General features: G+C 43.9%; 1 protein-coding gene across 2 annotated transcripts in view; it reads left to right on the forward strand.

Annotated features, from left to right (window-relative positions):
- Positions 1-123: 123 nt before the first annotated feature.
- The window catches only part of adamts17 (ADAM metallopeptidase with thrombospondin type 1 motif, 17), a 347,817-nt gene continuing 330,887 nt past the window's right edge, over positions 124-17,053 (forward strand). For both annotated transcript variants that reach the window (XM_060941102.1, XM_060941103.1), the window contains exons 1-2: positions 124-269; positions 6,581-6,924. In XM_060941102.1, coding sequence (XP_060797085.1) covers positions 197-269; positions 6,581-6,924 — 417 coding nt within the window. In that variant the 5' untranslated portion in view covers positions 124-196. The remainder of the gene's footprint in view (positions 270-6,580; positions 6,925-17,053) is intronic.

The raw sequence follows: 17,053 nt of genomic DNA on the forward strand, positions 1-17,053 counted from the left end.
GTTCTGCCCACCGCTGTGAGTGATCGCTTGAATGTCCAATCACGTCTCAGGAACCTGTTGGTATAAATCCCGGCGGCCAATCCGGTGTCGGGGGGCGTGTCTTCGCCTTCGGGTTTTCTCCGCTTGCTGCGGCGGTTCATTTCTCCCAAAACTTTGCTCAACTTCTGCTCACTTCGGCTTCGCTTCTCCGGCAGTGATGCGTAGCTACAGGGCTCCTGCGCTCCTGCTGCCCTTTTTCCTTCTTTCTGTTGGACTGAAGGCAACAGTAGGTAAGAATGTAGCAACTGCATTGCTTTGCTATTTCTCTAAAGCCCGACCTGCCTGCAGTGGAGCCACTCTCTCTCTCTCTCTCTGTGGATGTGTGTGTTGACGGGTTTGCTGCAGAAGCTGAGATTTGCTGGAGCTCCTTCTGCAGCACCCTTCTAATGCAAAGCGTCTGCACGGACTGACATCTTCCTCCTGTTCAAACATCTGCCAGGATGGATTCATTTAAAGAACTGGCACAAGTTTTATGACTTTCTCACAGCTTTGTTTATGCACTACTTCTATGCATGCACTGCAGAGGCACAACTATTTCACTTCAGCTCCTCCTGCCTGTAGATAATAATCTCCTCCCTGCTCCCTCTACATGCACTCATCCTGCCTCTGTCCTCATTCATACAGTACCACCAATAATTTATACATCTGTACTCACTCCTTACTGCCATATACTCACTGCTGCAGCCTGTGTATTAATCCCATCCTGTTCCTTTACTCAGTCCTATTGCTTCAATAATAAATCCTCATCTGTTTCCTTTATACTCTCGATACCTCTATAATACTGCCTTCCTGCTCACTCCCACTGCCCTGTACTCTCTGCCTCTCTAATAATCCCCCCATGCCCCCATCTATTCACTCATATTGCCTCTGTTTACTCCTACTGCCTCAATATACATTTTTAATTAATAACAATAATAATAATAATAATAATAATAATAATAAATTATTATTATTATTATTATCAACAATTATATAAAATTTTTAATAGTCAGTGCATTACTTCATTTTAAGATAAAGCCAACATTAATTATGCCTCAATATTATTATTATTATTATTATTACTGAGGCAGTAGGAGTGAATATAGAGGCAATATGACTGCGTATGGGATTATTAGAGGCAGGAGTGGTGAGTATAGGGCAGTAGGAATGAGTGGAGAAGGAGCAGGAGGATGTTGTTGTTGTTGTTGTTTATTATTATTATTATTATTATTATTATTATTATTATTATCCTCCTGTTCCTTCTCTGCTCATTCCTACTGCCCTATACTCATCACTCCTGCCTCTAATAATCCCATACTCAGTCATATTGCTTCTATATTCACTCCTACTGCCTTAATAATAATAATAATAATAATATTCTCCTGCTCCTTCTCTGCTCATTCCTACTGCCCTATACTCACCACTCCTGCCTCTAATAATCCCATACTCAGTCATATTGCCTCTATATTCACTCCTACTGCCTCAATAATAATAATAATAACAATAATATTCTCCTGCTCCTTCTCTGCTCATTCCTACTGCCCTATACTCATCACTCCTGCCTCTAATAATCCCATACTCAGTCATATTGCCTCTATATTCACTCCTACTGCCTCAATAATAATAATAATAATATTCTCCTGCTCCTTCTCCGCTCATTCCTACTGCCCTATACTCACCACTCCTGCCTCTAATAATCCCATACTCAGTCATATTGCCTCTATAGTCACTCCTACTGCCTCAATAATAATGCCCTCCTGATCTCTCTCTCTCTCTCTCTCTCTCTCTCTCTCTCTCTGCTCACTCCTATTACTCTATACTCACAAAGTCACACTCCTACTGCCTCTATAATAATCCTCCTGCCCTTTCCTAACTGCTGCTACTAGTATATTAATCCCTTCCTGCCTCCCTTTTCTCAGTTCTATTGCCTCCATAATAAATCCCCATCTGCTCCCTCTGTACTCTTACTGCCTCTATAATAATGCCTTCCTGCTCCCTCTCTGCTCATTCCTACTGCCCCAAAACTCTCTAAGAATACATACAAACCCCCTCTCTTCTCACTCATGTTGCCTCTGTAAGAATGCATCCTGGGAAATCTGTGCTAATTCCTCCTGCCTCTGTAATAAGTCCCTCCTGTTCATTCTTTACTCAGTTCCTATTGCTTCTATAATCATTTCTCACTCATGCTGCCTCTGTATTCACTCCTGCTGCCTCAATACAAACTGCTGCTGCTTCTACACTCATTGCTGCTCCTTCTATACTTCCTGCTTCTGCATCGATAATATTCTCCTCATGCCTCTTCTTTACTCACTGATATTATCTTCATAACAATTCCCTCCAGGCCTTTCTCTTCTCAAAAGTTGTGCCTCTATATTCACTCCTACTACCTCTGTAATAATCTGTTTGTAATCTGCTTCTCTCTACCCACTTTTCCAGCCTCTATCATTCGTACTGTCCTTATAGTAATCACCTCCTGCTCCCACTATACACCAAGTGCTTCCCCACTTCTCTACTTCCTCCTGTTGCCCTAATAATTATCCATTCATACTCCATTTGTACTCGCCCCTACTGAGCCTGTAATAATCCACTGATACTCCATCTATACCGAGTGTCACTTCACCATGTGTTCTGTTCTGTTCATTCCCGTAACTGCATTGCGGTCATAGGGAGGCATGAGAGATGCTGACATTCACACCTACGGTCAATTTAGAGCCACCAATTAGCCTAACCTGCATGCCTTTGGACTGTGGGGGAAACCGGAACACCCGGAGGAAACCCACGCAGACAAGGGTAGAGCATGCAAACTCCACACAGAAAGGCCCCCGTCGGCCGCTGGGCTCAAACCCAGAACCTTCTTGTTGTGAGGCAACCGTGCTAACCACTTACACCACCGTGCTGCCACCATGTGTACTTACAGTATATTGGTTCTATAATAATCTACTACTGTTCCTTTTATACTTTTATGACTTGCTGCCTCTACTACTATTATTATTATTATTATTATTATTATAATCCTGGGGGCACGGTGGTGTAGTGGTTAGCACTGTCGCCTCACAGCAAGAAGGTCCTGGGTTCGAGCCCAGCGGCCGGCGAGGGCCTTTCTGTGTGGAGTTTGCATGTTCTCCCCGTGTCTGCGTGGGTTTCCTCCAGGTGCTCCGGTTTCCCCCACAGTCCAAAGACATGCAGGTTAGGCTAATTGGTGGCTCTAAATTGACCGTAGGTGTGAATGTGAGTGTGAATAGTTGTTTGTCTCTGTGTCAGCCCTGTGATAACCTGGCGACTTGTCCAGGGTGTACCCCGCCTCTTGCCCATAGTCAGCTTGGGATAGGCTCCAGCTTGCCTGTGACCCTGTAGAACAGGATAAGCGGCTACAGATAATGGATGGATAATAATCCCCTCCTCAGTTATATTTTCTTTATAACAATGTCATCTGCCCCTTTTATACCTTTCTACTCACTCCTACCGCCCCTACGCTGTCGCCTTCTGATTCTGTAAGTGTCCACTTATAGTCACTTTTCCTGCTCATATACTCAGTCCTGTTCTCTCTACACTCACTTCTGCTGCCTCTAATATATACGATATACTGTTCTACCTTCAATAATCCACTCCTACTGACTCTGTACTTACCTCTGCTGCCTCGATAATAATCCACCCCGCTCCCTCTTTACTCATCACTGCTCTCTCTGCACTCACTCCCACTGCCTTTGTAATAATTTACACCTACTGTTTTTACAACAGTCCACTCCTACGTGCTCAATACTCCTCTCTGCTCACTCTGTACTCATACCTACTGCATCTGTAATAATATATTCCTACTACATCTCGATAAAGCCAGAGCAATATAAAAAATGTGACACGTAAGGAACGATAAATTTTGATAACCAGTAATATCAGATGAATTAGTTTTATTTGGCTAAGCAGACACTAATAGTTTTAAACAAGGATTCATGCCAGTAATTTGAATTTCTCAAACTTAACAGCCGAAACAGCCTGGATATAAAGAAAAGGCACTTAACATGACTATAAAAACAAGGAATTCTTTTTTTTTTTTAATTAGATTTATAGTTCGTAGTCTGAAGTCTCCTGAGTGGTGCATTTGTATTAATCCTGTTCTAATCCTGACTGTACCACAGTTGTGTATAAAGAGCAAAACAGTACTGTAGGGTGCAAGTGTTCATACAATAGCACTTGTTCATATGCTAGCACCCTACTGTGCTGGGTTAGTACATTCTCCATCCTAAGTTCCACTATAAATGCTAAAAATGCAAGTAGTGAGTATATGCCAGCCATCAGATATAACATAGAAGAAGAAGATCACCTTTATTATTCGATCTGCATTCACTGCATATGAGCAGTCGTGTGCTCTGATTGGCTACTCTACTACTAGGATATCAGCTTATATACCATGAGTAGAGAAGAACAAAATGGCAGAGCGGGTTGCTGAACCAACCAAAGATGAAATAAAAATTCTACTCGAAAACAAAACCCCAAAAAATACAAACAAAAAAAAGAAAAAATATGGAATGAAAGTATTTGATGGAAAGAACATATCTTTACCTCCGCCAAGGAGGTTATGTTTTCGGTAGCGTTGGTTTGTTGGTTTGTCTGTTAGCAACATTACAGAAAAAGTAATGAACGGATTGCTCTGAAATTTTTTCCAGAGGTGTGACTGGGCACAAGTAACAATCCATTAAATTTTGGCAGTGATCCGGATCACCTTCTGGATCCCGGATTTTTTTAAAGGATTCTTGGCGGAGGTCTGCGCTCTCCGAGTGCTTTTCTAGTTTTTTTATTTTTCAAGAATTATTATTATTATTATTATAGCATTTTTTACAAATTTCTACTGTCGTTTCACCAGTTTGTTTACATTCTAAGTGGATGTAAACAATACATTGTTTACAATACGTTCTATACAAAACATTGTCAAATGTTTTGTATGAAGTTTTTAATCCCCCGCTGGCCAAAAGGCCTGAAGGGGGTTTATGTCGTGGCAATGTCCATCCGTCTATTTGTCCGTCCATCTGTCCATCCCGGGAAAGGTCAACTCTGAAATCAACTCTGAAATCAACTCCTCTCACAATTTTTGGAAGAATTTCACGAAACTTGACAGGATTCTTTATTCCTTATTATCGCATTTTACCAGAGTCATGGCCCTTGATCACCAAACTTGTACTTTGACAATTTTATAAGGCTGTATTAAGCACTTATAGCATAGATATAGTTGCCAGCCACGGTGGTGTAGTGGTTAGCGCTGTCGCCTCACAGCAAGAAGGTCCGGGTTCAAGCCCGGTGGCCGGTGAGGGCCTTTCTGTGTGGAGTTTGCATGTTCTCCCCGTGTCCGCGTGGGTTTCCTCCGGGTGCTCCGGTTTCCCCCACAGTCCAAAGACATGCAGGTTAGGTTAACTGGTGACTCTAAATTGAGCGTAGGTGTGAATGTGAGTGTGAATGGTTGTCTGTGTCTCTGTGTCAGCCCTGTGATGACCTGGTGACTTGTCCAGGGTGTACCCCGCCTTTCGCCCGTAGTCAGCTGGGATAGGCTCCAGCTTGCCTGCGACCCTGTAGAACAGGATAAAGCGGCTAGAGATAATGAGATGAGATAGTTGCCAGCAGGGGATATTATGCTCTTGGAGCACTCTTGTTATTTATTGAATTTGCAAAAATAGAAATAAAAATGCTCTGTTTCTCAAATATCCAGTGAATGTGAATAGAATAAAACAGTTATTTCATTCAATCTTGTCGTACATGGATTATCGCTAACTTGGTGCTACGTGTCTCATTGAATATCAGCTCATGTACAACGAGATTGAGTGGAATAACTGTTAAGTGTCTTTATATTTGCATATTCTTGCTTGTTAGGATGCTGGGCTCAGGTGACGGGTCAGTCATGATATCACATCCCTGGAGTAGAGAGGTTTAAGGGCCTTGCTCAAGGACACAGCATTGTCAGACGTGGCAGTGCCAGGGCTTGAACTCACTAAACCTCTGAGCAGTAGCCTAGAGCATTAACCACTGAGCCATCATTTCCCTTCATGCATATCATATATAATTATCATATCATCGACTTTCAAGCTATTGTAACTACAGCCACCATCTTGGTGAGCATTTGAAAGTCTTTAGAGATAAAACGCGTGTCCTATTTAGAAAGTAGAATAAGGACAGCTGTTCTCTAATGTCCTTGATACTTTCAAGAAGTGTCCTTTTCTGGCTACGAAACAAACTTTGGTTCAAAGGGTATCAGCTGCATGAAATCATGAAAGACTGGCATACAGATTTGTCCTGTTGGAGGAGAAGTAATGTTCAGTAATGTTATTTGCAGCTTTGTAATAATATTACAGTTATTTCAGTATGAAAATGTATATATTGTAAAATTTACATAGTATATTAGCTGTTTCAGTGTTATTACTGAAAAGGTACTACTTTTCTGATGGGTGGGGGGGAAACTGATGGGATCTACTTATGTAGAGGGTTCCCCAGAGGGACAGCTGAAGTCCTCAAGAAATTGACAGTAGTGCTGAGTTTTGACATCTCAGCCAAAGTGAAGTCTTCTTTCCCTCCTCCTCAGCACGCTCGGTAGAGTACGAGACAGACTTAGTAGTGCCCTCGGAGCTGCAGCAGGAGCAGGTGGAGCTGATTTGGGAAGGATCCCGGTGGAGCAGGGGACGCAGGAGGCGCTCAGAGAACCGGCATGGCCACCTGTTCGTGTCATTGCCTGCCTTTAGCCAAGAGCTTTACCTGGCGCTCCAGAGGGACGAGGCTTTCCTTGCTGAGGGCTTCATGGTTGAGGAGAGGAGTCGAGGAGAGAGCACCCGGCGTGAACCAGCTTTTAAAGGACGGGTCTGTTTCTACACTGGTACTGTCTTCAATCACACAGACTCATTTGCCTCGCTGGATACTTGCGGCGGCCTGGTGAGTGCAGAAGTGCTTTGCGTTGCTGGTTCACCACATTTTGAGTGAATTTCAGAGACGTGAATGCATTTCATCCTCAACATTTTTGTTCGTAGAGGTTTTTAGTATTGTAATCATGAGTGAGAATTCCTCACTTGTATGGTCAACCACATATCCTGTTGCAATATTTAAGTTATTCCACGAAATCGAGTCGTACATGAGCTGGTAGCCAGCGAGGTGCTATAAGCCATGTACGATGAGATTGAGTGGAATAACTGTTTTATTCTATCCACATTCACTAGATTTTGAGAAACAGAGCATTTTTATTTTTAGCAAATTTGATAAATAAAAACTTTATTCAAAACGTCCGACAAAATCACTTCCGCTTAGAATGTGAACAAGTCGGCGAAATGACTAACAATTTATGAAAAATGCTATAATAATTCTTGAAAAATAAAAATGATACATTCTTACCATCAGACACTTTTATTCCATATTTTGTTGAGGTTTTTTTGTATTTTTTGGGATTTTGTTTTCATGTAGAGTTTTTATTTGTTTCGTCCTCGGTTGGTTCAGCAACATGCGCCACCATTTTGTTTTTCTCTGCTCACAGTATATGAGCTGATATCCTAGTAGTAGAGTAGCCAATCGGAGCACGCGACTGCTCATATCCAGTGAATGTGGATAGAATAAATCAAATGATACAGGATGTTTGTACATGTGACTAAGTGCAAAATAGTGCAACATTGTAACATGAATAATGTAACATTATTTTCTATTCAATATAAACAATAAGAAAGCAAACATTCTTTACGGTATCGAGCCATACCTTAGTTTTCATGGTTTCTGTATTCTTGAGTAGCATACACCTTCAAGATCCGTGAATGAACTTTATATAGGTAAAGTTGGAGCAAGCAGAGCTACTCACTGATTCCTTTTTTGGTTTGTATGATCTTTCCCACACAAGTGAGTTGGCTTTATCGCCAAGCATAACTTTGGCCTTAAGATAAGAAGTGCAAAACAATACAGTAAATGTACGGGTTACTTTGCTGAAAGATCCAGCTCGGTCTGAGTGAGCTGGTCAAACCTGTAGACCATCCTTGAAAGAAAAGGTAGAAAGAAAATCCTTTCTGAATAACAGCTATGAACGCTGCATTGTAAAGAAGTTATTTTAGTAACAGTTAAACTCAGACATGTATTGATCACTTTAGTCAAGTTGTAAGAAAGAACCTGGAACATAGCTTAGAAGGTTGAGCAGCCTGGTCTCTTTTGGCAGCCCTGAATACAGAAGCTTCTTCTTCTTCACCCGTCCAGTGTGTTCTGGGTTGGGTCCAGAGGGGAACCGTCAGGGCCTTCTAGGCCTTCGGAGAAACCCAAACATATCAGCATTTCAAATCTCATCTCATTATCTCTAGCTGCTTTATCCTTCTACAGGGTCGCAGGCAAGCTGGAGCCTATCCCAGTTGACTACGGGAGAAAGGCGGGGTACACCCTGGACAAGTCGCCAGGTCATCACAGGGCTGACACATAGACACAGACAACCATTCACACTCACATTCACACCTACAGTCAATTTAGAGTCACCAGTTAACCTAACCTGCATGTCTTTGGACTGTGGGGGAAACCGGAGCACCCGGAGGAAACCCACGTGGACACGGGGAGAACATGCAAACTCCACACAGAAAGGCCCTTGCCGGCCACGGGGCTCGAACCTGGACCTTCTTGCTGTGAGGCGACAGCGCTAACCACTACACCACCGTGCCGCCAGCATTTTAAATGTTATATTTAATTTCTTTCATTCTTTAATTGCTTTCATTCTTGCATAATTTCATGATAATTGTTCTCTTCTAATTTGGCCTCATTTTCTATCAAATTTGCTTCAGAAATGAAAGGGTTACTGTCCTGAAAACATTAAAATAGAGTTATCCGATGAGATTTTTTTGTTTGTTGTGTCTAGGCTGAGAAGAGCTTAGAGCCGGCTCACTCATTGGTTAGGACTTCATTGCCAGGACAGAAGGCCATGGCAGTGTATGTTTATGTAGGAAGTGACAGATGAATTAACCAATCAGATTTTGATTTATAGTGGGAGGGACCAAAAATTGATCACCCTCGGCCTTCTCAAAGGCCAATGCAGGCTTAACTGAGAGTCAGCACCGTCAGCGCAGCAGTGAAGTCACCTTTCCAGCTGGTGTAGTGTTCATCAGTAGTGTTAGCGAATGCTGATAAAGCGGTCAAGCCAGTGCTGTCGAGTGCAAGCAGCACAGGCTAACGACCGAGAAACTAACGCTACGTTCACACTGCAAGGCTTAATGCTCAATTCCGATTTTTTTGTGAAATCCGATTTTTTTGTGAGGTCGTTCACATTAACAAATATATGCGACTTGTATGTGATCCTCAGTATGAACGAAAAGCGACCTAAAAGTGTTCCGCATGCGCACTGCAGGATACGACGACGTCACACGCAGTGAGCATGGCCAGTGTTTACGGAAGTAAAACCGCCCGGTTGCGGTATGACTCATCCAATCTAGCTTGAATAGCTGCATCCCCCCAAATGGAAATCAGCTCCCTAACCTCTGCGTCCTTCCATTGAGAAGATTCAGAACCTTCACAGCCCGAAGCGTCCCTCGCACTGATGTCATGCGCAGGGGCGCAGATACGTTTTTTGAACTGGGGGGGACAAAAAACTGGGGGGGGACAAAGCTGCCAGCAAACCAACCCCAACCCCGATATGCCTGTCAAACTTGTTGTTAGTAACCATAGCAACCAAGCTCGAGCTCGCAACCTGTGCAGTCTGCGCAGCTCAACCAACCGAATATCAGTCTTTGTTTTGTTTTATGTGAGTTGTTGCAACTATGTATACACTGCTGTGCACCTCAATAAACCGAATGGTAATTAGTCTTTTGATTTTTCCGTGAGGTTTGCCTTATGCAAAGAAAGACAGCATAGACGTTTTTTCCTCCCTATAAGTGGGGGGGACCGAACGAGGTGAATTTAAATATGACTCGTCCCACCCTCTATCTGCGCCCGTGATTATGCGCCATGTTGTTGTAACTTTTTTGAGAGACCCGCCGCCTACTTCAGCGCAGAATAGTGACGTTTGTGGCTTGTTGATGACGTGTAAGTCGGATGAATGCGACCTGGCGGTTCAGACTGAAGTCGCATATGAAAAGAGCGGATAGGAATCGGAATTAGCACCACATATCCAAACGGCCTGGGTCGGATTTGAAAAAATCGGATCTGTGTCGTTCAAATTGTCAATAAAAGATCGGATACAGGTCACATATGGGCGAAAAGATCGGATTTGAGTCACTTCAGCCTGCAGTGTGAACGTAGCCTAAGATTTCTGTCTCCAGACTCTTCTTCCACACATGCTCACTACAGTATTTTTCACTCAGACTTAAGTATTCATTTCCCTGTGTAATTTACTTAGTTAATTTTAAAATAAACATCAACAGCTACACACAACGGCGCTACCTGGCATTCTGCCGCTAATCCCTTGCAAAATCCTTTGCTTTGTTGTTTTTTTGATGTGTCTGGCTAAGTTTTTGTTGAGTTGAAGTCTCAGCTCTAATAGTAACAATTCGCCACTGGTTGGGTCCCTTGGCTAAGTAAGTACAGCTGGCTAGCCACCCCTCTGCTGCATTGCTTTTGGTTATGGACAATTTAGAGGAGCCAGTTAACCTAACGGCATGCCTTTGGGGGAAACTAGAGCACCCAGAGGAAACCCATATAGACACAGGGAGAACATTCAAACTCCACACAGAAAGGCCCCTTGTTGGCCCTGAAGTTCGAACCCGGAACCTTCTTGCTGTGAGGTGACAGGGCTAACCACTACACCACCGTGCCACCAATACAGAAGCATAGGAAGCATTTTAACCTGGGGCATTGGTGGCTCAAAGGGTTAAAGGCCTTATTTATTTCTGCGTCGATTCCCCTGTGTCATCTATGCCATACCCTATGCCATACCCTGACGTGCATGTGTAACTCCACGTCACGGTGATGCAGACTGCAGCAACTGTGGTCCACTTGATAGCATTGCATTTCCTCTGACGCATTTCCGGCTGCTCCTCCTTCTCCACGAAAATCGGAAATCTGTTATCACGATTGTGAGAAAGAGGGCTTCTCCACCCCCACCTCACGCCAGGATTGGCCACGAGAGGAAGAAAACTAAGGCTACTTAAAGTATAACGTAAAACGGGTGCGAGTTTATTTACAGTACAAACAGTGAATACAAAAATAGGAAAGCAAAAACTGAGAAGAAACGCAAAACCAAAACCGGCCTCAATCAGGCAACACAAATATAATTACAACAAAAGACTTTTTAAAATACAAAACTCAGTATGCACTTCTCTGCACCTACTTCTGTTACACAGCCTCACAGCAAGCGTGTGTCCTCCTGCGCCTCTCTCTCTACAATGAACACTCCTGCCCCTTTTAAAGGGTTCACAATCAAGAGTAACATGCTGATTGGACAATCAGCAACCAACAGAAGCATCCCATTACATTAACACTCAAAAAAAAACAGTTAAAAACACACATTTATGGCCCTTTTCCACTACCCTTTTTCAGCTCACTTCAGCCCGACACGGCTCGCGTTTCGACTACCTCAGAACAGCACGACTCAGCTCGCTTCAGCCCTACTCAGCCCCCAAAACTCGCACGGTTTTGGAGTAGGGCTGAAGCGAGCCAAACCGAGCCGAGTGGGGCTAGGGGCGTGAGCAGACACTCCCCTGTGCACTGATTGGTGATGAGGAGTGTCCTCAAACGCCCACACACGCCCCGCGAGCACGCTGGGATCTGTAAACACCGTAAACCCAGAAGAAGAAGAATTACGAATTACGAGAATTTCTGAAGCCTTATGCGCCTCGCCTCATCTATACGCTCTTGCCAGTATCTGTTGGCGTTGTCGGTGACAACAAGCCACAGCACCAAGACCAGCAACACTAACGACTCCATGTCCTCCATGTTTATTGTTTACTATCCGGGTCGTGAGACTACCGCTTAAAAGATCACTGATGTCACTGTTTGCGCCGCCTAACGACATCACGTGACGTCCACCCACTTTCGCTAACTCCACCCAATGTGTCCACCCACTTCCAGCCAGCACGGTTCAGCGCGGTTGTAGTCGAAATGCAACTCCAACAGTCCCACTCAGCTCGACTCAGCCCAACTCAGCACGGCACGGCTCAGCCCAACTCAACTCTTGGTAGTGGAAAAGCGGCATTAGTTAAACCTACACAATACCACCATATACCCCAGACATATTAGAAAACACATACACCACATTAAATTCAATACATATATAAAATAAAGCTACACAACAATAATTACAAAACATTACGTCACCATTTCAACCAAGTTCCCGCCACTGCACTGGAACAGTGGTTAAAACATTGGTTCCGGAAGGGCTCCGGTTTCCCCCCGGCCCGGATTGTTGTCACCCCAGGTGCAATGGTGAATAAAAATGTTTGTTGTGTGGTAAAACTATTGTGTGGCGAGTGGAATATGACACGAGACAACGGGTACCTACGCTATTCGCGATGATGGTAAATAACTATTAAACTGAGGAATATGTGCCCATTGCGTGTGTGTAGCGTATGTGTGATCTCACGCTAGCCGCGCTAAAAAGCAAATTCCAATACATGGAAGAAACGCCAACAGGCGCGTATCGGCTGTGTGTGTGTGTGTGTGTTAGAAGATGTCTATGAGTGTCGGGAAGACATGTCTCTGGCGTTTCTATGAAAAATGCAACTACCACCCCTCGTCATTTTTCACAACGATATTGTCTTCTTGTAAATATGTAAAGTGTGAGGGTTTATGACGGCTGTAGATCGTTATAATGAGCAGTTTAATTTTGCATCTAATTCTGTGGATTTAACACGATGGTGTTAATTTTGTGTCTCGTTCCTGAGTGTGCAGTGGGACTTTTGCTTTGAGCTGCTCATTCTGCTGAATACAGATGAGTTAAAACACTTCAGAAATATTTTCAGTGAGAATTCACTTGGTTTATAATTAATCACGCAAGGTTTCTTTTCCTCCAGTAAATTTGTTTCAATACATTTTAGCCACATTATTTTCTGTTTATTATTCTTAGTGAAATATGGATCTCGTGTCTGCTCTTTTCCTGTGTGTAAAATCAGTAGGTGTGTTTCACGCGATAGTGCCTCCAAGAGGAGATGTGCATCTTATGTGCAAGTAGAAATACTTCACCCTGTGCGAATGTCAATGCCATACCTGTGGAGTAGATTCTGTGTAGAAGTATACATCTGAATTACTGATCAGAAGGTTGGGGGTTCTGGCCCCAGCACCACCAAGCTTCCACTGTTGGGCCCTTGAACAAGGCCCTTAACACTCACTGCTCCAGGGGTGCTGTATCAAGACAGACCCTACACTCTGATCCCAGCTTTCTCACAAACTGAAATACGTCTTCTTCTACTGACATCTTCTCCCACTTCTTTGTGGGGTCGATGGTTTCAACGAATCTCTTCCGTACTGCACGATTGCTCACTTCTTGTCCAGACAGGCTTTTCTCAGTCCATTCTAATACTTTCTAACCATCTTCATTTTGGTCTTCCTCTTTTTCTTTTTCCTTCCACCTCCATTTCCATCATTCTTCTACCAACATATTCCTCCCCCTCCTCATCACATGACTATACTACTGCAGTCTCCTTTCCTGGACTTTCTCTGATATCTCCCCCACTTTGGTTGTCCCGCTAATTCTTTTGTTTCTATTCCTGTCCCATCCACCTCAGCATCTGCATTTCTGTGGTCTCCAGCTTCTTTTTATGAACCTTCTTCCCAGTCCATGTTTCTGCTGAATACAGCATCGCTGGTTTAATCACTGACTTGTACACTTGTCCTCTCACGCTTATCTCACTTATTCTCCGGTCACACAACACTCCTGACACTCTTTTCCAACTTCTCCATCCGCACTGTATTCAGTGCATTACTTCCTCGTCCAATTCACCATCTCTTGACACTACTGAACCCAGATACGTGAAATTTTCCACTCTCTTCAGGCTTTCTTCTTGCAGCTTGATTTCAAAATCTTGATCATTGTTGAAACTAAGGTATTCAGTTTTCTTTCTGCTTATCTTTCATCCTCTGTCCTCTACTGCCTTCCTCCATTTTTCCAACTTTTCTTCGACTTCATCACCAATTAAAGCAATGTCGTCTGCAAACAGCATGCACCACAGAGGCCGATCTTTTACTTCACTGATCATCACATCCATAACAAGATCAAAAAGATATGGACTTAAAGAAGAACCTTGATGCAATCCAACTTTGACTGGGATCCAATCTGTTGTACAAACCTTACTTCTATCTTGGGTTCTCACTCCTTTATACATCTCATCTCATTATCTCTAGCCGCTTTATCCTGTTCTACAGGGTCGCAGGCAAGCTGGAGCCTATCCCAGCTGACTACGGGCGAAAGGCGGGGTACATCCTGGACAAGTCGCCAGGTCATCACAGGGCTGACACATAGACACAGACAACCATTCACACTCACATTCACACCTACGGTCAATTTAGAGTCACCAGTTAACCTAACCTGCATGTCTTTGGACTGTGGGGGAAACCGGAGCACCCGGAGGAAACCCACGCGGACACGGGGAGAACATGCAAACTCCACACAGAAAGGCCCTCGCCGGCCACGGTGTTCGAACCTGGACCTTCTTGCTGTGAGGCGACAGCGCTAACCACTACACCACCGTGCCGCCCTCCTTTATACATATCCTGGATAATTTTCATGTACTTTTTAGGCACTCCTATCTCTCGGATACAGCTCCAAACTTATTGGCACGGTACTTTATCAAACACCTTCTCCAGATCGATATGTGAAGAACAGAATTTCATTGTGTTGTGATGTCCGTCCGTCCATCCATCCATCCATCCATCCATCCATCCATCCATCCATAACGGCTTATCCTGTACAAGGTCGTGGGCAAGCTGGAGCCTATCCCAGCTGACTATGGGCGAGAGGCGGGGTACAACCTGGAGAAGTCGCCAAATCATCGCAGGGCTGACACATAGAGACAAACAACCATTCACAGTCATTCACACCTATGGTCAATTTAGAGCCACCAATTAGCCTAACCTGCATGTCTTTGGACTGTGGGGGAAACCGTAGCACCCGGAGGAAACCCACACAGACACGGGGAGAACATGCAAACTCCACACAGAAAGGCCCCCATCGGCCACTGGGCTCAAGCCCAGAACTTTCTTGCTAACTACCACTTACTACAGTCTTCTTGATGGTGGTTTATTTATTTATTTGGGGGGGGGATTTGTGAACCATTTACCAGTTTGCATGTTTGTAAGGTAGGACTGTGTGGTGCTTGTTCTTATTTGTCATGTAGGAGACAACTCCCTGGCTCAGGTCCAGCTAAAACCAGTCCTGTGAAAAGCCTGAACTGCCATCAGCTTGACAGCTGAAAGGGATGAGTAGCACCACTGTGACAGGCTGTCACTCAGTTTTTTGGCTGAACTGAAAGGTCATGCTCACACCCCCTGACTCGCACTGCTTCGTCTGAATGCTGAGACACTGAAAAAAACCCAGATAGATGGAGTGAAAGCAGGGGATGGTATGTAAGTGTGGTGAGCACCAGTTGATGAAACATGCTTGGTTTTATGTCTGCAGAGTCTGCTCTGGAAGCATTCTCAGCTTGATGGTCTTCACCACTCTGACTCTGCTCTAACTGTCTCTCTCGCTTCTTCTAACCCCTGCTGTACACTCCATATTGGGCCATTGCAATGCAGTCACTCTGGATCATTCAACAGACACAAACTTGGCTTTCTTTGCACGATGTTTGCATTTTCCCTCACCATATAAGCTCTGTTCAGGCTGCACCTTTGGAAAATGAGGTCATTGTCGTAACAGATTTGCCAGGCAGTAGAGGCTCGAGCTTTTCTGACACCTCGGTGTGGGCTGACAAGGAGCAGATCAGCTGGAGATCAACTGGATGTTTTGACTCATGGTTCCAAATGGAAATTGCTTCTTCTAGAGCAGCAGGTAGTTGGCAGATGGGGAAAATGCAGGTCATCATTAAGGATGTGCATGCATGCTTGAGTGACACCAATGACTGATCACAACAACACAACAATGCATGAATGAACATTAGGACTGCACAAATAATTGTATTGAAATAACGATCCTAATTTGTTTCTTGGTGCAATTCAATAACCTTTATAACCTCAATATTGCATGACCACACACACACACACACACACACACACACACACCTAAAGCATGATGAGTCTACTAAAAAAAGAGGAGAAACAATATTGGAAAACTGTGAATGAATTTTAAAATGATCCAAACACCTGCTTGTAGTCCGAAGAAATAAATTTATAAGCAAATGTTGAATATTAAAGCAGTGGATATCAAATTCCAACTTACTAACCAAATGACAATGTATGAATTGAATGATTGGGCCACGTGAGTCGAATCATCTCTCTTCAAACTTGTCAGTGCTGCTTTATGCATAAAGCATTTTTTCAAGACTAACTCACATGGTCATCTTATTTCACTTTTGTGATTTTCTTAGAAGTTGCTTTCAGAATTGACTCTCCGTTATTGCCCGTGAGCCTGATTTCCTCTGAGTGGTGCGCTTCACAGGGGCTGTGTTGGTCCTATGGTTTGGCCAAACAGCTGTAGAATTGGGCAGTCTACCTGAGCGCTGTAGGTCCTGTACAATCAGATCTCTCAGGTGAGTCAGGGAGGGGATTCTCCGCCAAGGCTGCGCGTAGTGTGTTAGCGTGAGCATATAGCCTACGGTAAATGAATAGTCTGTTGGATTAGCACTAATCCCATGTTTTGGAAAATCGAAAATGTTGTCTTGGACCCCTCTGAGGTGTCACCAGTCCAGGTGCAAAGTATGGAGTACGTGCGTCTAGCTGTTAGGGCTGCGTACCGGTACTATGTACCGGTACTGTACCATGAAAATCGATTCGGTACAGGTCCAAAATACGGGGATGTGATGTTTCCGCGAATTCGCGGAATTCCGCTTTTATCACCTCAAAACTTGAAAAAAAAAAGTTTCCGATTTTTCCCTCAAATCCACATTCGTATCCTATTCGTTCCGACTTTGTTTGAAAGATGGCAGCCTCGGATTTGCATCTTTATGCCTCGATCACGGAGGCTGCCATC

This window comes from Neoarius graeffei, chromosome 15, assembly GCF_027579695.1.
Source record: "Neoarius graeffei isolate fNeoGra1 chromosome 15, fNeoGra1.pri, whole genome shotgun sequence".
In the NCBI taxonomy this organism is placed as follows: domain Eukaryota; kingdom Metazoa; phylum Chordata; class Actinopteri; order Siluriformes; family Ariidae; genus Neoarius; species Neoarius graeffei.